General features: G+C 39.2%; 1 protein-coding gene across 1 annotated transcript in view; it reads right to left on the bottom strand.

Annotated features, from left to right (window-relative positions):
* CSMD1 (CUB and Sushi multiple domains 1) overlaps positions 1-25250 on the bottom strand; it is a 909441-nt gene that overhangs the window by 350921 nt on the left and 533270 nt on the right. The window contains exon 9 of the mRNA XM_044419148.1: positions 1355-1442. Coding sequence (XP_044275083.1) covers positions 1355-1442 — 88 coding nt within the window. The remainder of the gene's footprint in view (positions 1-1354; positions 1443-25250) is intronic.

Raw genomic sequence — 25250 nt, 5'->3', positions numbered from 1 at the left:
GTAATGCTCTGCATGCAAACAAGGTGCTCTAGCACTGAGTTATGTTTTCTCCACTTCTTCCAGGCTTGCTTGCTCTGGCATATTGCTGAAGATGGGGCTTTTATTATTTTCCTTTGCCCAGTAACCCAACATTACCCAAACATCACAAAGCAGGAAACAAGTGAGTAACATCCCTGGCTGTGAAACTGTCCTCTTTTCCAGCTGATAGAATTATTTGGTCTTTCTAAATTACTTTTTCTGCCCTCCTGCTGAAAGAAGAGTGGCTTCCAGCTTTTTGAAGAGAACTGAAGTTTGATTAGAGAAAGAGAGAGAGAATATCCCCTTTTCTTACTTAGCAGGGTGAAGAAAGCACATGGCATCTCTTTCAAATCTGCTTTAGAGCCATTGTGACTGCAGCTAAATAAAATGACATGATGCAAGCAGGAAATCTGAATAATTGAGGCTTTCCAAAATTTACAGAAATCAGCACAGTTAGGACAAATTCTGTATGTATTATATGGATTTCCAAAAAGAACATGAGAAAGAGAGAAACACACACAGAGAGAATTTTAACTTTATATTTTTAAAAAAGCTAGGAAAATGCTTTTATGTATCAAATGAGGTATAAACTTGTAAACAGATTACCCCACTATAGCACCTTCCACAATTAAACTGAATGGTGGAAAGGAGGAACTTAAAACCTCAAGGACGATCTAAACCTGTAGCCCAACTCAGGACTTCTGTTCTATTGCACTGTGCTAGGTAGCGGTTACACTTAGTCTTCACATTATGATGATGCATATCGTCTCACATAATTAACCAAGGCAGCTGGGGGCAGAGAAATGCACAGCAAGGTCACAGCGGGACACAGCTGTTATTGGGCAGGGCTGACACTGGGCTTCCATTTTCAATGACAACTTCATGTTCCTTAAGTGTGGCTGTACCAATAGATGTGGAGAACAGATGCAGAAATTTTCTTTGAGATAGAAACTATGTCCAGATGTATTAAAATACTATAGCATCAGGACAAGGTTAGCACTATTAGAAAGACAGGTGTCCCAATCCAGATTAGTATTCAAGCTCTTGCAAATTTGCAAAGCCCTCTTCACTTTCATTGAAAGGGGTAATCTAAGTCTATGCACAAGTTTTCATCTGTGGAGATGCCATAATGATTGAAATGGGCATAGGAGTCCTTGGGTGCAGGACTCTCATTTCTAATCCTGTGCTTCTCCAAGTTCCTACATTCAAGCATCATTAAATCACCAGTGTGCGGGACACTAGTTTTTATGAGAACTATAGATTTTTTGTAGGCCCTTCTCATAGAAATCTAAATGCATACATTCTTAAACATGATGAACACATACAAAACTCTTACCTAAAATCCAAGCCAGTCCTTTTCCCATTTTCAGGGACACCTGGATCAGGACATGTATCTGATGCAACAGAATCTCCACCTTGACTCACTGCAGTAGACAAGATAAAACAAAAAGGCAAAACAGTTCAGTTGTCTTATCAGCATACTTCTAATATACCTGGTGAGGGCAAGATCCTAAAAAGTGGAAATACAGTCTTTGATGAGAATAGATTTTTTTATGTTATTCATATAGGCAAAACATGTGGCCAAATTGCTTGATTTTATAAACACTCCCACATGCAATTTATACTTTTTGGGGCAAAATCCCTGAAAAATGTCTCCTGCACAAAGTTTCACCTATGACAATTCCTTTAATTCTAGTCTGATTGCTGGGTGTGGGATTATGATAAATGATGATGCAATTTGTAACTGGTTTCCATTCAAACAAACAGATTTCTTTTTCCCATTTGAAATGCTTTGCCTACTGATTACAGAGAAGAGGAACTTTGACTCAAATGTGTTTCAGATCTGGGTTTTTTTTCCAGGTTCACAGAAAAGATGGGCCAACTTTACTGTACAGAGGAACACCTGCCTTGGGCTTTGATTGCAGAAAGATATTTTCTGCCCTATATGATGCTGGCCTCTCTCTTCCCCATTTGTACCAGCATGGGAACCAGGGGGGGCCATGTCATCCCATAACGCCTCCAGAGAAGGATGGTAGGTCACAGCATGGTGAGCCCAACTAACTGCCATATGTCTTCATGAGGTCTCAGAGTGCTGAAATGGGAACTTCAGGCATTGCCTGTCACCACAGAGGTGTCCTCTGAACCTCACTGTCTCTAGCCCTCAATAACCACCTGCACATACCTGCCAAACAAATGTGTTCCTCCAGATTAACCTCAAAACCAAAGTACCTCATCCTCCTTACAGCCCAGAGAAGGCAAGAAGACTTCTTGCTCATGGTCAATCAAGCAATAAGACAAAGATTCCTATTTGGCCCTCAGAAGGGACCAGCCATGCACGGAATGCAGGAAGAAGCCGGAGAATGAAGCAGCACACTCTGAAGCCTGCTCCTTTCCTTTCACCTGCACCAGCAACTGCCTCCCTTGCCTAGGAAAGCCAGGCACAAGGGGAAGGAGGAGCTGGCAAAAGCCCCTCACTGCTCTTCTCCTGAATCAGAGGTCTTCCAGCAAGAACGGCTCAGCATATAGCCCATAATGTTGGACTCAAGCTATAATGTGTTAAAGTAAGAAAGGACAGAGTAATTTCACATTATTACTACTAATGCCCCTCAGAAAGATTTGGATCAAGCGGTGACCAATGTGTTTTGATTTTTTTGATGCGGCACTTGAAATGTATGAACATGATAAGCAATACTTGGTTTCAGTATCTATTACTTATGCTAACTTATACATCTATTATCTATGCTAATATATATATAGTGGACTATAATTATTAATGGGCAGATTTCCACAGACATCCTTTGTTTCCCCCACAAGTCCATTTTGTGCTGGTTCCTTTAAAAAATTGTGCACATTTTTCTAACTGTAGCTTCTATGTAAGTTCCACGAGTTATATGGAGTGCCTGACCCTGCCTAATCTTGGAAGCTGAGCCGGGTCAGGCCTGGCTGAAATCGGGACTTACATGTTGTGAACCACCCAGAGAAATGTAATGGATAATAATAAAAAAATTACCCATTGACTAAACATTTGTATACATTTTGAAATACACTTTTCTCTCTTTCCACACTATTCAAATGTCTGCATTTTCTTGAATACATTTTGGATATACTAGGCAACACATTGCTAGTCTAAAAATGCATGGATTCCTAAACACAGTGTTTTCAGGTGATGCAGCCTAGAAAAACCCAGCCCCCAAATTGGATAGGCTGGATTGTGCTACTGATCTGAGCAAAGTACTTGACAAACAGCAGCTGAATAACCACTAGCACAATGCTTTCGCTGACACATCTTCCAATTTTGCCAGTAATGTGGCTGGTGTTTGGGTCCCTAATAGGCAAAATTACATGTTCTGTGCAGCATTTTCAAAATAGTAGACATGGAAAAGGGACATCGTTTGCCAAGCGGCCACCTGTCCCTGGGGAAAAGCTAGCATTGGTGCCAATAACTGTGTCTTTATGCCAGCAATAGCATTTTTTTAACAACACATACAAAGGAGCAGTTAAGTGAACCATTACATATTCTTATTTCTTTAACTTTTACATTTTTCAGTAAAAATGTAGAAGACAAAGTGAGAGTTCTTTTGCCCTTGAGTAGCATTGGTGTCAGAGAGCTGAAATAAACATGAGTTATTTAGCAAGAAAGTGGAACAGATGATAACACACACAAACACATACTTTTTTAAATTTCAAACTAACCATATACATCCCTCTTGAAACACTTACAAAACACATTTTAAAGATGACTATAATATCTCTTCCAGAACTACTCGACTGTACAGAGCTGGAATGTTTTCAGGGTCCAGAATGAAGGAGAAAGGCCCAATAATCAGTGGCTAATCAGTGACAGACTGTAGCATTTGAGCTGAGAAGTGATGGGAGATTTAGCATTAAATATGGTTACAAAGCTGTAATAGGTTCAAGAAGGTGACAAGGTGTGATGGAGCTGTCCATGTATCATACGGGGAAGGGAAGTACAATGAAAAATAGCATATGCACAATCAAGTGTCAAACACTGCACATCCGTTCTTTTCCTTTCAAAGGCATCACAGCCAATTAATTCAGTTAAAAGCTGGAAATTGACAAGAACTGAAATACTTGTGAAAATCAATTATGGAAAAGACATTGTAGATATGGCTGCCACACACATGCACAGAAACAGGAAGCTCTTGTAAGTGCCAAATTGCTGGCCCCAAGAGTTCCTTCCCCATAAAACTGATAAAATTACAGTCATTATAGTACATTTCAACATAAAACTCCACAGTCCTCGCCTTGGCTCAGTCATTATTTGGAAAAGGCAGAGAATATAAGCTGTTCTGTCCTATCTATTGTATCAGAAATCAAATGCTACACTTTTCTCTATATTTGCACAGAATATTTTCTTTCCTTGTGGCAATAGCTGTCCTCAGCATCAACTTGAAGAAATTATGGCAGCATAAGAATCCATAAAAAACTAAGAGTAATATTTTTTTGATGTTAACCTCTACATTTACCTTAAACATAAGGCACTGATAACATCAACATACATCAAATTTTCTGAAGCAAAAGTTCAGACATATTTGTTTTTGTTTTGTTTGACTCTAATATACTATCAACTGAACTGCTTTTGGAAGGCATCTTGAGACAACCTTTAAAGTCCTTTCAAAATAATTTTAACAAGGTTTTGATATTGCTGTTGTTTTTAAAATGATTTGTTAACTTCCACAGTGATCCTAAATTAACTTGAAATATGATGCAATACTTTAGCCATACTAGAGAAACACCATGATTTACCTTGACATTTTGTGACATTGGAAAACTTAACTGTTGGTCTGTTTAAATTTCATTGAGATTTACAGGGTATTCTTATACACATCTACTTACAAGTAAGTCCTATTGAGTTCAATGAAGCTTACTCCTAGGTGGGTATAGAATTGCAGCCCTAAAGATCCTAACAGTCCCCAGAAGGGATAGAGAATCTGTGTGATTCCAGAGGTTGTTGCACTGCAATTACCATCAGCACAAGCCAGTATAGTCAATGTTGAGGAATTATGGAAGCTATAGTCCAACATCATCTGGAAGGCCACACATTCCTCATCTCTGTAGTACAGGATTGTTGCCTAACATGCAATACAGATTAGTTTGGGGTTGTACCATACTGTACTGCCCAAATACAGTGCTTCATTGACCGCCCCCCCCCCCCCGGTAAGAGTTCCTTGTAATTCATTTTTTTATTTTTCAGCCATTATGATTTATACAGGTTATGTTGACAGATGCATTACATTTCTCCCTCTAAATACAGCTTTAGCACTCAGCAGGGCTCCTGCCCCTATAAACACTCTTTATAGGAGACAGAAATGCAGCAGGTGAAGCTTCCCTTCATCAGTGCATTTGCATGATAAGAAAAGCTTTCTCAAGGGGGATGGGATGTGACTGTCACAATCAGGAGTTTGATCAGGGAGAAAAAGGTTGAAGGAGAGGCAACTCCACCCATACACTTTCCACAGGAGAAAAACAACAGCGCTTCATTCTCTAGTACCAAATCACTTTCATTCAAAGCATTTCAGAGACATACAGTTACAATTACCACACTTCCTTTTCCTGCCACCTTTTCTACTGCAAATTGCTGCAAAGCAGGTCCTGGCTGCAGGTCTCTCGGAACAAAACAAATCCATATTTTCGCAAAGTGCACTGTCGTGCTGAATTCTTGAAGACAAGGCAGGAAGACCAAAACTGAAAACAAATCAAGGCTACTGCTGAAGAGAATGTGGTATTTGAATGATGTGCATGTGCATGTGCACTATGGTACGTAACATAAGGTTCCCCAACATTTTTATTAGGAATCCTGTGCCTCCAAGCAACTGCATGACAAAACCAAACCAAACACTGAGCAGGTGAAATCAGCATACTGGGAATGGTGTCAGTTGCTGAATGTCTGCTTCCGTGCAACTGAAAAAAGGGCAGGAAAAGTTGACAGCCCAACAGATGTTCAACTGGCACCAACTTCACCAGCTTTTCTGCACCAGGTTGAGTTATTTCTATTGCAAAGCTTTTTCTGGCATAGGACTGGGGGTGGGGGGTAGGTTGTAAAGGTTTAGCAGGTCCTGGTAGTTTATCATCGTTTTTAGAGGTTTCAAACTGTTTGAATTTCTTTCCTTGCTGAAGGCATTTATTATGTTTTATTACACTTTATATGAGGGTTTTAATTTTTGTAGGTGTCCAGAGAGTTTTGCTTTTAGGACAGTATACAAATGCAATGAATGAATGAAAACAAACTGTATGCAAATATAATAAATCCACCATCTATGCCAAAGAGAGTTCTGGATTGTTAAAAGAGTCCAGAAGGACCTCTGTAGCTCTCACCTCTCTCATTTGCTATATCCTGTCCAGCTGTTCCCAGTCCTGGATATAGGTGGAGGTACAGGAAAATTTCACTTCATTTCAATTTTAAGTCAAGATTTGTAATTTTCTGAAAACAGTTTGGCTGAAAACAGATTGGCCCTAATCTGAGATCTATATATATATATATATTTCCAAGCCTGCAGTCTGATTTAAAGATCAAACAAAATGTGTTCAACACATGACAAAAAGGTACTTTTGATAAAAAGTGCACATAAACACCACTGATCGCAAGGATGAATGCAACTTATGTTTATATTTGCAAAAAGATGCAAAGAAGTACAGAGGTTTTCCTGTGAAGCATAAGCCAAAACAAGAAGCGGAAGCAACAGAAAGAAGACAACAAAAACAATGATGACGGAGAAAAAGGAGACGCAGCAGAAAAGCCAAACCTTGCAATCTGCTATGGATGTAAAAGCAGAGCTTTGACATGGAATGCAGAGAACTTTAGCAAGGCTGGGTTTTGCTGGCTGAGAGCTCCCTATATATGGGAGGAAGGGAGCTAACTGCTATCACCTGCTCCAGCATCCTCTTCCTCCTGTGACCTTTCACTGGCTCCAGTTCAGGAACAAGGCACAGGATCATCTGCCTCCCAGTTCTTCTCAAACACAGCATGACAAGCTATGCAAGCCCACAGAAGGTTTTCTGTCTCTTTCACAGTATCCAAAGCATCTTTAGAAAGACTTTATCTTAGACAACTGGACCGTGGCCCTTTTCCACGCCTAAATTTGGGGCCTGTTGGCAAGCCAGCATGGGCTGGTCTTAGTGGATGCCTCCAATTCAACTTCTACAGCCATGATGTTGTTGTCTTGGCTGATGACAGGAAGAGAGAATCATTCGGCTCTGATCATGGCAGGTGGGAGGGGGATTTGGGCACTCTGGCACAGATGCACAATTTGCCATTATTTTCCAAACATATATACAAAGAAATACAAGTATATTTGAGAAAACAAACAAATTAACAATGGATTGCTGTGAATGTCATAAATGTAATCATAAGAGTCTGTAGTAGAGATTTATATTAAAATCCACTGCAGCCCATTTTAACCCATTAAGTCTTTTCATATAATACCATTAGGCACTCATCTAAGAGGACAAATCTATGCATATCAAGACAGAAAAATGTAGCCCACACACATATAGGCCTCATTTTTTGTCCAAACATACATAGGATTGCACTTTAAGTTACTTTACGCATGAAAAGTAATCTTTGCAGTTCTTTAGGAAGATTGAAATAATTGAGAGTTCTTAACCTTATTTTTCCATTGATGTTTGCCTGGTTTCCCATACTGTCCCTTAACACCTTTCCTGTTTATCAACACAGGCTATTGAAGGATACATCAATCTACAAATATCCCTTTTTCCTCCCCAGATTCCTGAATAATGCTGCAGTGTGGTTTGTTAGACATTTCACTTTGGCTGCCATAAGCTCCTCCCACAAAAAGAGGGAAAGCAGTGGGTGATCCTAGCGGGGAGATCCCGGGGGCCCAGCCTTCCTCAGAAATTGTGCTTGGGGCACATGCTCTCAGTGAAGAGATGTCTGCTGAGGGATGAGGAGGTGAAAGAAGCCAGGGACCACCAAAAGGTGGCAGCACACAATCAGGACCTGCACATTAGAGTCAAGCCTTTAAGTGTTCTCAGTGTACCCGGAGCAATGCATTTTGTGCTTGTTTGTTCCTGTCATCTATGGCACAGCGAACACTGGACTAATGGGGAAAAATATCTGGGCTCAGCATCTCTGACAGTGACAAAGCTGCAGGGCGAAGGCTTCTTCACTCAGCTGCACCAAAGCAGGCAAACACTGCTATGCTAGAAGTGTTTCCCAGGGTTGAGAATGTGTAGGTGGAGGAAGGACCATGTGCCAGTAGTGTAAATTAATTTGGGTATTGTCATACTCCTCAGCCAAAAGATCTCCCAGAGAAGCTTTCACGCAATTACCAAAAAAGACAGCTCCTGCCTGCAGGTGTACAGTTTGAAAAATATATGACAGACAAGGAAAAAGAGATCGGCAGGAGAAAGAAAAAAATATTAAGTAGCATTTCAACAAGGATGGTAGAATGGTCTTGTTTCCTCTCTGATTTCTCTCTGTCAGCCTCTGCTAGAATAGCTGCTGGTGATGACAGTTGGTCACCTTTGTTGAACTGAACTATACATTTATATACACACACACACACACACACACACACACACAGAGAGAGAGAGAGAGAGAGAGAGAGAGAGAGAGAGAGAGAGAGAGAGAGGCTATATATTTCAAGACAAGTGTTGAATATTTGCTTCAATCAAATGCTCAATCAAACGCCTGAATAAAAAAAAAGGTAGCATTCAATCTCAGTACCTAAAAAAAGAGAACTCCGTTAATCAAAATTATATATCTAGAACTGGTTCATTTGAAATGTTCATCACCCACTCTTAGTATTGAAATGCAATTTGTTTTAAACTTAAGATAGCAAAGAATAATCAAGCACCTGAAATGTAACATGGCATGTTTAATTTTGCTAGTAATGATATGTCATTTTCATTGCCCTTATCCAACTTCTGACTTGCTTAAAGACTCTAGTATTTACATTTGTCACTTGTTTCTTTGTAGAATGAGTATGGTTAAGTTTTTCCTGGTTTACAAAGTTGTTAAACTTTCCACAATGAACAAACATTGTTATGTACGTGTCAGTATCTGGTTGGTCTGAGGGCAATGGGTGACAAAGAGATTTCAAAGAGGCACTTATGTTCTGGCTTTGTTTCAAATAACGTTATCATGTATATGTGGACACTTATCCTTGCCACAAGTTGATGATTTCTCCCTATGAGGAATGCCCAGAAACAGGTTTGAAGTATCCACAATCACTCTACTTGCCTTATAACATGCCCACAAGACCCATCCTGGGTAATACCTTTGTAGAAAAACATTATGTGGCCAAACAATGTTGGTGGAAAGTCCACAAGCAGGACATAAGCATAATGGGACACTGCACCCCCTTGTGTTCCTTAGCACTGACCCTGCCTCTGATACAGAATACATAGTCAATCATAGCTAGTAGCAAGTTTTGTCTAATTATCTTTAATGTCAACCACTCTGGCAGCCATTACTTTGTCCAGTGGTAATGAATCCCCCCAACTGAACTATGTACCAAGTGAAGAAATACTTCCTTTGCTCTGTACTGCTGTTCTACTTTATTGGATGGTCTGTGTTCTAGTATTATGAAAGAGGGACTTTCTCCACAGCATGCATAATTTTAGACATTTTACCATGGTCCCCAATAATTACTTGCCTCTTTTGAAGCTAAAAAGCCCCAAATGGAAGGAATCACTCAGGGCCCTTAATCTTTTTAGTTGCCCTATCCAGATCTGCAATATCCTTTTTGAGATGTGGTAGCCAGAAAAATAACAGTATCCCAAGAGCAGTAACACAATAAATTATCTACAGACATCACAGTATTGACAGTTCTATTTTAGATTCCTTTCCTGGTGGTCCCTGGTAAGGAATTCATCTTTTTTTTACAGCAACCACACACAGGGTTGAAATTTTGAAGAACCATTTCTTCCCTTGCAATCTCAGCCCCTGCTTAGTGTATATGTGAAACATATGTACAGCATTTTCCATTTTAATTCCCATTCCTTTAGTTAGGAGATACCATTCAGAAGCTCTTCATTATTCTCTTTTGTTTTAACCAGCCTAATAATCCAGTCCTCTTCATGGATTACTGCCTAATAATTCAGTAACCCTTCACAGATCACATAGATCATAGCACAATGAAGCTATGAGCTATACCGTGCAGGGGCACCCAAGACAGACAGGTCATAGCAGAGAGCTCTGACAAAAGGTGATCCATTGGAGAAGGAAATGGCCACCCACTCCAGTATCCTTGCCATGAAAAGTCCATGGACAGTACCAAAAGGCAACTGCTCTTTAGAAGGCCAGATACTGAAGATGAAACTCAAATACTTTGGCTACCAAATGAGAAGGAACAACTCACTGGAGAAGACCCTGATGATGGGAATGATTGACGGCAAAAGAAGAAGGGGATGGCAGAGGATGAGGTGGCTAGATGGAGTCACTGAAGCAGTTGGTGTGAGCTTGAGCGGACTCCGGGGGATGGTGGAGGACAGGAGAGTCCAGAGGAATGTTGGCCATGAGGTCATGATGAGTTGGTCACAACTTTGCGACCAACAACAAAATAATCCAGTATTGTCATTTTGTCAGAAAACCTGGCCACCTCACTGCCCATTGTGGACCAATGCACTGGATAAGGAACATGTCAGAAATTTGTTCTGTCATTTTTTTACACATTTTTCAACTTGCACTTTTCAGTCCTGAATACAAATCCAGACATGATTTTCAACTAGAAATCCATAATTTTTGAGTTTGAAATGTATCCTGCAAAAATAAAAGTGTATTCAACATCATGCACACATTTGAAAAATATGCAAAGAAAAGTGCATGTATTTCCAAAATGCAGGTAAATGCAATGGATATACATGTCCAAAATGTATATGTTTAAAATGCATATTTTAATGCATACATTATAAATGTGTACAAATTTTCTGACTTTAAAAATATAAACAGACAAACAAACCTATGTGGAAACAGAAAGAAATGAGTTCGGCCTCACAAATCATCTAATTGTCCCTTCATTTGACTATAATAATTAAATAAAAGAGAAATGTATTCTTTCCTTTTGTGATCTGGTCTTCTTTTCAGTACATTGTTTGTATCACCCTGGTGAAGTTTTTCCCTCCCAAGGGGCTGTGCTTCATTCAAGTTCCCATAGAGAAGTCTTTACTGTGTTGGGATGTGGAATTTACTCCACCATTGTACTAGCACAACAGGTATTCTCTCTCTCTACACCAGGCGCATCCCTCTATACAACCTGAAAAACTGTTCCAGTTGTCTGGAACAGTTTTTAAAGCAGGGACTCAGGATAAAGGGGAATCACACATGCCTGCCTAGTTCCAGTGATGGAAATGCTTCTATTTGGAGAGGACACAAATGGATTCAACCCATTGTGATGTTTGGGACCCTGTAATGTCCAGACACATGCCCCTTCTGGAAAATGGGATATGACTGGAAGTTCCCTGATCTAAAGCCATGGAAGTACAGCTTTTTCTTTCCAGTAAAATCCCAGTATTTCTGGTTCCAAATAGGGACCAACATTTTTAAAAAGAACAAACTATCACTTGAAAGAACATCAGTTGAGAAACTATGGGGGACATGTGCCTTATATAATGTTTAACTGGTGACCTTTAAATTTAATTAAAGGTAGCAACATTCCTTCAAATCAAAAACCATGCACAGTTAATTTAAAAACAAACTTTCAGTGCAAATTGACAAAAATAAACTAATTAAGAGTCAGCATACCTTATGGAGGCGAACAAAAAACAGTATAACAAAGTACAGCCCACACACAATCTGTCATTTAAGAAAACTCTTTCACTGCTAACACAAACAACTCGTCCCTTCCTTTGCAAGAGTGTTGCATAAATAAAGAAATATTAATTAATGCATTTTGTGCAATGACGTTGAACGGATCTTAGCATGGTGGAAAATGAGTCATTGCTATTTTTGTTTTATATCCTGTAGGTAGGTGAGCAATTCAAATATATTTTTCTTAATGGATTAAAAGGGCATTGTGTGTGCAAAAGGTATAAAACATTAAATGGAGCCATTGCAATATTTCATCATATGCAATACTAACAGCTTCCTAATAAAAAAAAACCGATGCCTTGCCTGCTTCATTCGACTTACCAGTTTGGCTGAACAACTCAAACACTAGGGGAACAGTCATTATCACCACAATGACAATGTGGAAAATACTGGTAGTAAATAAATAATAAAATGAAAGACAAATCATATTTTTCTTTGTGAAAATTCAACTAATTATCTTTAAAAAAACAAAGAATGAAAGCTAAAAAGAGAGATGCAATAATCATCACAAGTTCCTAAACAAGGTATGACAAAAAAGTTCTTATAAGTAAAAACAGCATGACCTGGTGGAGTTGTCAACCCAGGGATTTCCAGATGTCTGGATTACAAATACCATAAACCCCAGGAGTATGACATTTTGCCAAGAATTCTGGGAGACATTCTCCAAAATGTCTGGAAGGCATCTAATTGACCCCCAGGATGTGCAACAACCTAAATGAGTTGAGTGATACCTAGGACAATTTATTATAATTGTAACTGATGTTATTTTTGTTTTTTGTTTTTGCTGCCAGTCAGTGCTGCTCTCTAGATGTTCTGGCTTTCCATCATTGCTTCACTGGGATACTGACTAGACTGATGGGAGTTGTAGGCTGAAGCCTCTAGAGAACCACAAGCTGATCACTCATGCTGTGGGCCAAAGCTAGAGAGGCTGTGATTCTTCACTTATTGCTGGACTACAATGCACATCATTCCTGACCAAAGTCCATGCTCTCTAGGTTTGATAAAAGTTGTAGCATACTGAGGTGGTTGAATGATAATCTGGCTTGGAAACCAGAATTCATCTGATTATAAAGCAATATGTGTCTCCCACATGTAACTAGGGAACATATGAATTTTGTTTGGGCTGTTATGTATTGAATTCCCCCCCCCCACCGACACACATGCACATGCATTTTTTTCCTCAGGAAAATCATTTTTCCAAACATGTACTTAAATTTTAAAAAATGCATATTATCTTTTTTTAATGCATCTTTCCAAAAATACACATTTTAGACTACGATGGAGGAAGTGTGTGATTGGGTTCACTTTCAAAATATGTTTCCCCAAATGCACACTTCTGTTCAAACAAAAAGAAAACAGGTCATATTTTATATTGTTAATTCGTTTTATATTTTTAGTGTATTATATTTTAATTGATTTTTTTGTGAGCCGCCCCGAGGCTTCAGTGAATTGGGCAGCATAGAAATTTTCTAAATAAAATAAATAATTGAAAACAGGAGCAAAATGGGCAAAGCTTTGAGCTAGAACTTGGAGAACATCTGTAGGCTTTGGCGTCTCTGATTCTCGCATTACTAGGAGATATATACACAGGAGTTTGTTTGGACTCATTTGTCAAGCAACCACGGAGTTGCAGCATGGGGATCCAGTGTGATAAGTCCAAACATGCCAGTCTCTAGGAAACAATGAATCTATTTTGATCATGCCTTCCCATTTTTATTAAGATTAATGTTGGCTGTATTTTTCATGAATGTGCTCTTCTCTATTTTTCCTCTTTTATTCATTATTAATATTTCTATACCATTTTTTGCAAAAGGAAAAAACCCTACCCAGGACACAACAAAGATAAAATGAAACCAGAAAGTTAAATATTAAATCATTACAAATTGTAGCACATTTAAAGCAAACACAGAACAGCTAATTTGCTAAAGGGTTACATTATTTCTTTTTAAAATAACAAAACTTTGGTTTGAAAACATAAAAGAACACGAAAAAACTGTCTGAACTTTCTTTCAAAAAATACTTTCATCTTCAAATTTATTGATCCTTTTCATACTTGAAAAATATACAGACAATCTTTTGTATTTGTCTAAATAGGCATCATTCACCATATGGATGCAAATTGTTTGTAGAGATTCCAAAGACTATCTGGATGCATTTTATATTCAACAGATGATAGCTTGCACGCATGCTTTGCTTTTCTTGTTGTTTTCAATGATTGCAATGACTAGACCAACGTGTGCAAGTTTACTAACAGTACACTCTGAATAGCATGAGAATTGATGCATTGATCTCTCCAGGCATGGCCTACAGGGATACATGGAATGCTACTTTGGTACATCTCATACTTACTGCTGAACTTGGATACAAGGGTAAAGCACAGCTGGAAGTATCAGAGGCAAGTCTCATACTTAACCAGGAAGCGCTGTACAGCTTGGAACAGCTGCCCTTCCACTGATGCATACAATCCTGTTCCTGCTCATCTCACTGCTGCACTGCGTCACCCAGCACCTCTGGATTTGTAAGAGTGCCAGCTCTTCTTTCAAACTAGAGGGCATTTTACATTCTAGAACGATAGTTAAGATAGCTCTCTGGCATCTATCTAAATCAAACTTCATAATTTCTTGGGATTATTGTCAATATCTCAATTTCAGTTTGGATCAGACATGGATGCTCTTCTATTTCCTACAGAGTTTCATTTCACCCATGACAGCTTACAGCTGTTATAAGAGAATGCAACTGAATGTGAATCACTGATGTGAAAAGCTGCTGTGATTGCATGGCCACATGAAACAATATTGATGGGATGAAATCTTGCAAGGTAAGACTTTTAAATCTAATCTTGCAAGTTTCTATGTTCCTTGGATTCCTTTCTCCCATTCCAGATCTCCACCAGTACATAGCAATCAATCAACCACACCAGAAATTTTGAAAATTAGCAGGTACATGCTGATAAACAGTGTATGTGTTCATGGTGTTTTGTGTAAAATATGAAAACTGTGTTCCTCTTTACTTGACCATGTGTGCTTACAAGGCGCCAAATCCAGTGACAAAATCATGAAGAGGTCTTAAGAAATTGAATCTCACTTAGCACTGGCACATCAGGAAGTATGATAAATTCTCTTCAATTCATTTTTTTATCAGTGCTTAGCTAGTTTGCACCTCCTGAACCGACCCCCCAGACCACCACTCCCAAAAAGTGTTCCACAGCATGTACACACTTGAAAAATACATTCAGAAAAGTATATTGTTGTGTACCACTTAGAGAGTCCGGCAGGATTATTCAAGTGGCCTGTAAGACTTAAAAAAAAATGTCCTCAAACATTCTTTAAACAATGGGAAAACAATGGACACCAATGCAAAGGTGTGCACAATCATGGCACATGTATGCGTTTGGAAAAGGATACATAAAATATGCATGTATTTTCATGCAAAAACAGAAATCTGAAGATTGCAATCTGACATGGACATGAGATGTGAGAAACCTCAAGGCTAAGTCTTAAACACAGAGATTTTGTTTTCATACAGTTTCCTACACAGCACGGATGTTTGCCTTCCTATAAGGAGAAGCTTTCACCCCTACATTAAAGCAATAAAAGCTGGAATGATAAACATATTTACTAGTGGCTAAAACCAACTTGATTGGAACTTTCTTCCGATTAAAAATTGTATTGTTACCCATCAACAATGAAAGAAAGCCTGCTCCATAGGCAAGTCTGAGTTAACAATGGCACACAGTGAACATCTATGGTATCCTAGTTTATGACATCAGGGTCAAATACATGGAAGCAGACAGCAAAAAAATTAACAAATTAAGTCAATAGCACCATCCCAAATAGGTCATGCCTTTGATTGTGGGAAGATTGCATGACAAAAGTGCAGAAATGGGCTTGTTTTTATATGTAGATTCTGTTACATATGTCTTGTCGTTAGTTAATTCCAGTCAACAGATTTTTAACAAACAAAGATAAGCAAATACATTCATTTTTCAGGTTTTCAGGTTATATTAGTGCTGCATATTTGTCTGTGCCTTCTGATATTTGTAAATGGTAATTTATGTTTCATTGGAAAGCAACTGTCAAATCCAAGGCAGTCATTTTGATGTAATGTAAACCCATATTTTTCAAAGTAGATAAGATACATACAAACATTTGCTTTGTGTTTATTCAAAATCTCAACCCAAAGCTTATCTCTAGCAATTCTGAATATATAGAAGTGTATATGTGTGTAAACATATTCATGTCATTTCTATACCAATCGATAGCAGCTATCTGGGTGGTTCACAGCAATTCACAAGCAAAATATATAAAACAATAAAACACAATATAAAAAGTTTAGCATACAACATTTAAAGCCCTAAGTAAAAGCAGTTTCAGTAAAAAGCTGAGCTGACATAACTGTTTCTTCATTTGTCATTAAGTGCCTGGGAGTAGAAGGCAGTCTTAACCTGGCACCAAAAAGGTGACAGTGTTAGTGCCAGGCAGGCCTCCATGGGGAGACAGTTTCACTGGGGGTCACCACTGAGAAGGACTCCTCCTTTGTTGTCACATACCAAACCTCCCTTGGAGGTGGCACTTGGAGAAAGGCTGTAGCTCCTCAACTTGGGTGGGTTCATGTTAAAAGGCGTGCGGGATCAGATATTCCAGTCCTGAGACATACAATGCTTTATTAAGAGCCTTGGAGAGGTATTTACCTCCTCTGACTTTTCCACATTTTGTTGCGTTACAACATGTAATTGAAACTGATGTAACTGCTATCATTTGGTGTATACAAAATATTCGACACTATGAAAGTGCAAGGTTTCTTTTTTATTGTGGCAGAGGTAAACAAAAACAAGGAGACACTTTTGGTTTCACAAGTATGCACCCCTTTGCTGAACCAGGCCTAAAGAAGCTTTGGTGCAATCCACTGTCACCAGGGCTCAAACAAGTCATGAATATAGTTCACCTCTGTGCAACTCCATGACCTCAGATTAAAGACAGCTCTTTCTGGAAGGTCTGAAAGTCTACCAGAGGGTGTACAATGACAAGCACCTTGAACTGGGCTCAGAAATATGCAGGCAACTGGGCCAGAACTGGAGTAAGAAGAACTATCCACTAATATAAAGATACCATGGTTGATTGTACTGAATGCTTCTGGGAGAACCAGGAGCATCAACAGAATAATACTCCTCTTGTCTTTCTTCTTAGATAGATCATCATACAAGGCAGCAAAGGTTTATTCCATGCCAAAGTCTGACCTGAACCTTGTCTACATTTTATCCTAATCATTGTTCACATCCAAAAGTATCTGGACCTTATTGGCCACCACACGAGGTCCTCACCCAGGAAAGGAACCTTTGCCAGTGGCTAAATTTGTTAAGATATTCTGAGTCCAGAGAATGGTCCCACCAATGTCTCTTTCAGGAAGAACAAGGCTGTTCTCTTGCTTATAAAGGCATAAATGCATCCCTAATCCAGTCAGCTGTTAAAGTCAGCTGTTTTCCCCCATCTAATTTCCATAAGCCAAAAAATATGGAAATAACTGCATAGGCATGCCCTTGTCAACCAAAAGTTATCCAAGAGGACTGGACCAGGTTTGCTCTGGGTACATCACCTGATTCACATGCTGTAGCACTGAAATCTAAGTCCTGGTGATGAAATGCATTTTATCCTGGAAGTGCATAGCAAGGGTATTATAATGGGCCTCAGACAGACTGATACCATCCTTTGGTCAGCCTGTAGTAGGTCCTGGATGACCTGAAGGGAGCAGATGTTGTTTCTTTGCCACCCTCACTACACCTGACTGTGAGCACAGAACAATGTTTGATTGCCTCCCTTGGATGTTTTCCTCCATCTAAACTCAATCCACCTCTATTGTATTTATCACTCTCAGCTCTGAAATGTATCACAGGCCAGTGCATGTTTAACTTGGCTTGTTGAATGGGCTTGTTTAAACATTAATTTGACCTGCAGTACTACTAACCAGGTGAAACTGGGAAAAGGCCGTATTGTCATGTTTATCCATGATGCTTACTCCCATGAAGGTTGTGAGACTCAATGGTTACTTGAACATGAGATCTTCTCCCTTGATCTTCAGGATCGAATTTGCTGAGCTCACAAGAACAAAAACAAGTCTAGACTGTATTTTATGTGCAGAGTGTTTCCTTTCATTTCTGTGGAGTTTTCCTCTATTCTTCCACATGGTGTCAAGATAGCAATGGGAGAGTGTGACATGGATAGTTTCTGAACAACTTCTGCCATATTATATGTGATTTCTTCCTTGAAATAGCTCTTTTTCTTTCTCTACACTTTCTTAAATAATGGCTGTGCATCCAACTGCTAGTCCTGGAAAGTTCAGCACTAACTGTAAATGATCTCATCTCACTGCGAAAGCTGTAAAGCTCAATGCTGAAATCAATGATCTCCACCACCAATACATGCATGCACCTCTGTGCAGCAAGTTGGTGAAAACTGCTTCACAGAAAAAAATCATAATGGACTTTACTTCTCTGGGCGGTTTTGCCTATACTGCTGCCCTTTGCTGCCTTTCTGCAGAAATCTCTGGACTGGCTTGCAAAAGATGTTGTGTATCAGTAACATCTGCCTGCATTCTCACAGTAATATTTTCCCTGACTGAAATTACATCAGATAAAATCTGGAGGATTTGGGTTGTTTATCAGCACCAATACAACCTCCATGCTAGAAACAGAACCCAGTGGATTACTGAGGCATCCATGGACCTTTGTGGCTTTGGAGATACTTGCTAGTTTATTTTCCTTGTAAAGGCATATTTTCCTTGTAATATAGCATTTTTCATTGGGGGAACAAGCCTGAGCTATATATATAAGCTTACGTGTGGAAAACACTATCCCCGGAGCTTACATGTAAGCAAGCTTTTACAAGCTGCTTGCTACCTGTGAATCATAGAATAGTAAAGTTGGAAGGGGCCAGAAGGCCACCGGGTCCAACTGTATTCTCAGTGCAGGGCTCCAAGTTAGACGAGCCCTCTCAGTGCATATATGAGTGAAGTCTGCAGTCCATATATGGATGAATCATCGATACATTTATAGCTGGCTGCACTGGCTCTACTGAGCTGAGAGAAGCAAGTTAGCCACAGGCCAAGGGGTTGCTATGCTTTGTGGACATACATCTTTATAAAGGTCTGAAAATTGTTTCCGTATGCAGAGAATTCACCCTTCATGAACAACAGAAGATGGGGGCAGCTCTTCCCTTGATGTCCCCAGGGACAACTCCCACCATCTTTTCTCCAATAAAACAGTTCCCCTGGGAAGGATACCATGTCATGACATAATGTTGTTCCCACAGGGGCATTTTAAATGTCAGAAGGAGCACTGCCAAGCTGCTCAGATGACTCCACTGCTGCTTCAGGAGGCAGCAAAACAGTTTTCATGCATATTTGAAAAAAAAAGCCCAACCAGCATTTATAATACTAAAAGCTTTTCTGCATGAGGCTGTTGAGCCACTGTATCTTTCTTTTTCTTTACTGAACTCTGCACAAAGACCTTTTCTTTTTTCTTTCCTGCTTTCCTTTCCCCTTTCCTTTCTTTCACCCTATAATCTCTAGGTGGCAGGATACTAAAGCAGAATAATGCAAGCACACAAGTAGGAAGAAAACTACTTTTCCTTTCAGAAAGAACCCTAAAAACACATGTGAAACTTGATGGCCGCAGTGTTATCTAAAGAATCCATAAATAATCATGAGTAAGGAGCAATGAGCACACAATAAATGTCTTGTATAGAAAATCTCTGAACTACCTTCCAACCCCCAAATTATTATTTTATTAATTTGGTTTTTTAAAAATTATTATCTGCTGATTGAGTCAAAAGGCCCTCTAAATAGATAATAAACATTTATGCAGGGTCTGTTCCTCCATCCTTTCAATGTCAAAAGAATTCTAGACCAAATTTTTCAGTCCAGCATTCATTCAAACAGGGCCTTTTTAAAAACTTTGTCTTCACTAATTGCAGCTGTTCAAATGAAACACTGACTATTCTGAAGAAAACACAGAAATTCAATAATTCATGCAATGCATGTAGTCAACAATTAAATACAACTTCAGAATGGCTTATTTTTCTTAGTTCAACCTTTATATGACTTATTTTTCTTAGCTTAACCTTTAAAATACCAAGGCGGTAGGGATGCTTCCCACACTGAGAATGGTTAAAAAAAAAAAAATCAAACCTTTGCATCAAATCAAACTCAGATGGGATCTGTTGGTGACATACAGGTATGTGAGGGGGTGGGTGGAAACCTGTTGTCCCCTGCAGAGGAAGGCAGGATGCGCTCCAGCGGAGCAAAGCTCAGGGAGCCAAGGTTTCATTTGGATGCCAGGAAGCACTTCCTGACAGTCAGGACCCCGAGGGCGTGGAATGGGCTTCCACGAGAGGTCGTTGAGGCCCCATCGGTGCGGGTGTTCAAGGACAGGCTGGACGTCCACATGGTGGGCATGTCGTGAGCAGAGCCGGCTGGTGCCGGAGGTCAGACTAGATGGCCCGGGAGGCCCCTTCTGACTCACTCTGTTTCTATGTTTCTATTTCAACCTTTAGGCATGAACATAATTTTGGGAGCAAGAAGACTGAAGGCAGGTCCAGATGTTTCTTAAGTCTAGACATTTTTGGTCATGGGAGATTTTGCCCACTCTGATCTTTACCTATGATGAGATATGTTGAAACCAGGAGGTGTACTCATACACAAGCAAGATAACTTTAGATTACATTCCAAATTAAAGTGAATCTTCCACTTTTATGGGCACCCTAACATTAAACAAACTCACCTCCCTAATAGTATATTGCAGAGCAAAGACTTGAAGAAGGTTTTTAAAACCTTAGTGATTTTTCCCTATCAGCTTGTATCAAAAGTACCAGAATATTAGTTCTATTCTCACATTACATCAGTAAGCTAACAAATACAAAGTTTTCCACTGCATTTCATACCCACTGAAATGAAATCTAATGAAATTGAGTGAAATGACTCTACAAACCATCAAGATTTGGACCTGCAATCACCAAATTCCAGATCAGTTCCCTTGTGGGGCTCACAGTACTGATAAGTTCATGCAAGAGGAAGAATTCCAGTGATGATAATACAATGTGCAGCCCAAGCCTGCAATCCATGAATGATTTAAAAAGTACTCTTTTCCACAGCATGTTTTACTGAATACTTCAAATCCATACTTCTGAAACTTCTGAAGGGGCACACCTAAAGCTGTTCAGGATTTAGGCAATTTGAACTATGCAGTTCCAACCTGCTACACTTGCTAAGTATGTAAAGAAAATCCACACAAGTAAGGGAAGTGGGGCTATGGTGTTAACCCCATCTGTGACATCATGCCCACCCTCCCAGTACTGCTCTCTGCGATCAACACACTGGATGAAGGAAGGTCTGAAAGGAAAAACCAGCAGTACTTGTGGAATGTGGTTCTATATGTGATCAGGAGCCCCCAGCAGGGACCGCTATTCCCCTTCAGATTTTCTCTCAAACTAAGAAGTTTACCAAGTAGAGGCTGAAGGAAGGGTGTAATCTGGGTGCAGCCAGTCGCAGCCCCACTAACGGCATAATCCTATGCATGTTCAGACAGGAAATATAAATATCCTACAACAGCACAGGATCCTTCCAGCCAGCTGATTGTGGGATGCTCTGGCTATCTAAGCATGCAAAGGCTTCACCTTCATTTAGAATTATGAGTGTTTTCGCTTCTAGTGCACAGTGTTTGTGTTTTAAATCCTGCTTACATAATTATATTTTGCATTGATGTATGTTTCAAAGTTGTAGGCTATTCTGAGAATACTGGGGGACTGAAGGGTAGGAAAGAGCATTAAAGAATACATGATAAATAAAAATTAAACAAGACCAGTCTGTTTCCACTCCATGACACATTAACACATATTGTCATGTAACTTCATCTGTCCTAGAGATGTATGAGTAATCCATTTCAGAATTGTTGGTTTTTTTACCAATATTTAACCAAGCTGAAGGTATATCCAAATGCAATCTGCCATCAAAGACCATACGGTTCCAAATTTGCAACATGCAAAAAGCTGCATCTGGCAAATGTGCTGAAAATATATACACCTTGGTTGAAAAAAAAAAAAAAAGCACTTGAATGTGTGTACACCTTTTCACACAGAAAGGGGGAAAACAAAGTGCTATCCAATGTAAGCACAACTTGGAATGAGCTTCAAGGTAGAAATCGGAGAATCTTGCAATTCCCTATTCATTTCTTCTGATTCCGCAAACAATGGTCAAATTATGTGTTCTAATACAATGAAATCTACATATAAAGGCCTATGTATTTTAAGTATGTATTTTGCATATCCAAAAACACAGGTTTGCAGACACATCTATCAAAACATATTGTTTTTCGGCGCCAGGCTAAGACCTTTTTATTTAAACAATATTTTAACAATGTATAATATTTATAGGTTTTAATTGTGCAGCCAGGGTGTTTCTGGGATTTATCTGTATTTGTATTATATTTATTTATTTGTGTGAGCCGTCCTGAGGCTATATAGCAAGGGAACGGCATACAAGAACTTAAATAAATAATGCATAGCTATACTTTTTTTGAGCAGACTACTGCATTCCAACATTCACAGAAGTGTGAAATCTTATAGATCCACAGATTTGTCTGGGATATGCAGATATGGTCTGTTCATACTGGAATGTACAGAAATCTAATTCCTAAATCATCCCTTCATAGAATGCACTTCACCACCAATTTGCTGATATTGGTAAGCCATGACTGTCACAGTAGCATCTATTATAGTTCTAACGAAGTAAAAAGTGTAAATAATGGTTTTTCAAAGAAGGAATATACAAGAGTCAAAATAACAAATATCAAAACTGCCTAAAACAGACTAATAAATGGTAAATGGGAAAACATCATATTCATATTATGGTTTACAAGGTACTAAAATGTTGTTTTTTAAATCAGGTCTTAAGGGGCACCTTCTACTATATCGTATTTTGCTTGACTGGAGAAAGGAAAGTACCACTCATATGTTCCAATTTTGCATGACACTAGAATGAATATTGTCAAGGGATAAACCACATCCATAAAATATATTTTGTTTGATTAGATATTTCATAGCTGTCAAATCAATCAGATTTAATATTCCCTTTTAAAAGAACATAATTTCCAAACCAACCGAAGACTTTAGATAGGTCCTCAACAATATTCCATGGAGAATGGAATAGGTGAAAGGGGAGCTTCAGAATTTATGTCTCTATCAGGGGCATATAAACAATTTTCCATTCATATGAATTCCACAGAACAGAGGATTACAAATAATATACTGCTTCTAATGGCCACTATCTTGAGTTTATTGTATATTTATACCCAGGTATGTAGAAAAACAAAATCCAAAGCTATCCTTCTGTGATCTAGTTATCATTAGAGTTTCAACTACCGGGTAGAAATGAAATAAATAATAATTATGTAGAACTAAAACCCAGAACATCCTTCAATTATGAGTTAAAAGAGAATCTCACAGAGTTTCACTTTACACTAGGGTTTTATTCACTTACTTATTTTGACCAGCCTGATTTCATATCAAAACATTTGGAACAGCTCTCTTTTTGTATGCTTCTTCAGCCACTATGTTTCTCTGCTGAGTCATAAGAATTCATCAACAGGTTGCTTCAACCTCAGCTATGTCTACTCTAGTTGTAGTTCCTGTCTCAAGGAAGCAACTTAAAGGCTAAAAGGAAATCCTCTGAAAGGTACTGATCAAAAGTAAAGATGGCAAAGGACAAGCCCTTTCAAAGACAGTCAAGCGAAGAGACAGAACTGAGTTTTGACCTTATGATGATTTGCAAACCATCCTGGGCATGTAAGAGAAATTTTCTACTTTTTATGCTGTGCAAAAGACAGAGACATGAAACATAACCTCCACCTGTCAGAAAGACAGATTCCTTTGTTAGAGAATACTGCCTTTCAACAATTAAATGATGTTAATAACATTTCACTTTTTCAAGTATTCCACCCTCTAAAGCAATATTTTATCCATTCAAATGTGAATGGAACCAAAGATAGCTCCTGAACTTGAGGAAAAGAAAAAAAAAAGGGGGGGGGAGACCCCTCTTTTTCAGATGTATCATTACCAAGCACTTACTGAATATCAGGAGTCGCCTTAGGGCACTATCCAATGCATTATTTAGACAGGAATAATCCCTGTTTCTCCAGCTATTCCTAGCCAGCATGCCTAATAGTTTAGGGAGTAATCTGAGGGGCCAAAGATTAGTTTGGATTCCCAGATATGAGACTGGAGACAGAGCTCTGTCCTCAGACGCAGAAATCAGAGCTCTGAGCTGCTTCCCCTGGCTGCCAGCCTGGAGAGAAGCGTGCTGGCTGCTCTCTGGAGTCAGGAAAGCAGCCCCTGAAAGGGTAGACAGTGGTGTCCCCTGGGGCAGGGAGGGGAAGAGACTAGACAGTCAGGACATGAGCTCTGTTGAGGCCTCTGTCACCTACTTCCTTCCCTTCAAAACACTATAGCTTGATGGGCAAAATAGACTGTCCAATGAAAATTCAGCATGGGAGGTCAGGGAAAACAAGATGCCCTCTACTTCTCCTTCCACTCTGCAAAGGATGACCAGGCACTAAGTTCCCTTTGCTATTGTTCCAATAATCATAGACTTGTTCTCTTAACTATTAAAGCATTCTTTTATTGCTTACCTGTACTGCCCAGTAGTGGAAATATTAAAACCTTGAAATGTATTATTAACACTTACATATAGAAATGGAGGGAGAGGGAGAGAGAGAAATAGAACAAAAACTAGTTTAAATAATTAACAAAATCTGATCATAAGCTGCCCAATCTCTGAGAGAAAAGGAAGATCTTAATCTGTTGTCTAAAAGGGGGGGAGCAGGCACCAGGTGGGCCTTGTGGAAAAGATAATTCCATAATTGGGTTGTCATGATTATTTTATTGCTACCTTGCAGGAGGCACCTGGAGGAGGGCCTGAAATGATGAACATAATGTATGGGTAAATTCATGCTAGGAGTTGTAATCAATCAAGTACTGTGGCTTTGAGCCAACATGTCTGATCAGGCTTGGACACATAATGGTGCAAATGGAAAAGAATTACATATTCAGATCTTCCAGCCTCTGCTATTAATGTGGCTACTACATTTTGCACAAGCTGCAACCTGGAGAACCATCTTCGAAGGAAGCTCCATGTGAACACGACTGTAATCTGGAGGTTACCAAAGCAGAGGCAAGTGAAAAAAGAACCAGATTATCTCTGTTCAGATAGGAGCACAGAGGGGCTACCAAACGAAAAGGTTTCTTTGCTGCCTTTACCAGCCCTTGAATATACATGGCCATTGGCCCACAGTAAAGTTTGATTGCATCCACTAGGAGCTTTTCTCCATCTGCAGTTAAGCCATATCCTGCTTGGTTCATTGCTTTCAGCTATGAAGTATACACTGGGACAATGTGAG

The sequence above is a fragment of the Varanus komodoensis genome, unplaced genomic scaffold (assembly GCF_004798865.1).
Source record: "Varanus komodoensis strain SLA01 unplaced genomic scaffold, ASM479886v1 scaffold10, whole genome shotgun sequence".
Lineage (NCBI taxonomy): Eukaryota > Metazoa > Chordata > Lepidosauria > Squamata > Varanidae > Varanus > Varanus komodoensis.
Note: the sequence above shows the minus strand (reverse complement) of the source record. Positions and strands in the feature narration are given on the sequence as shown.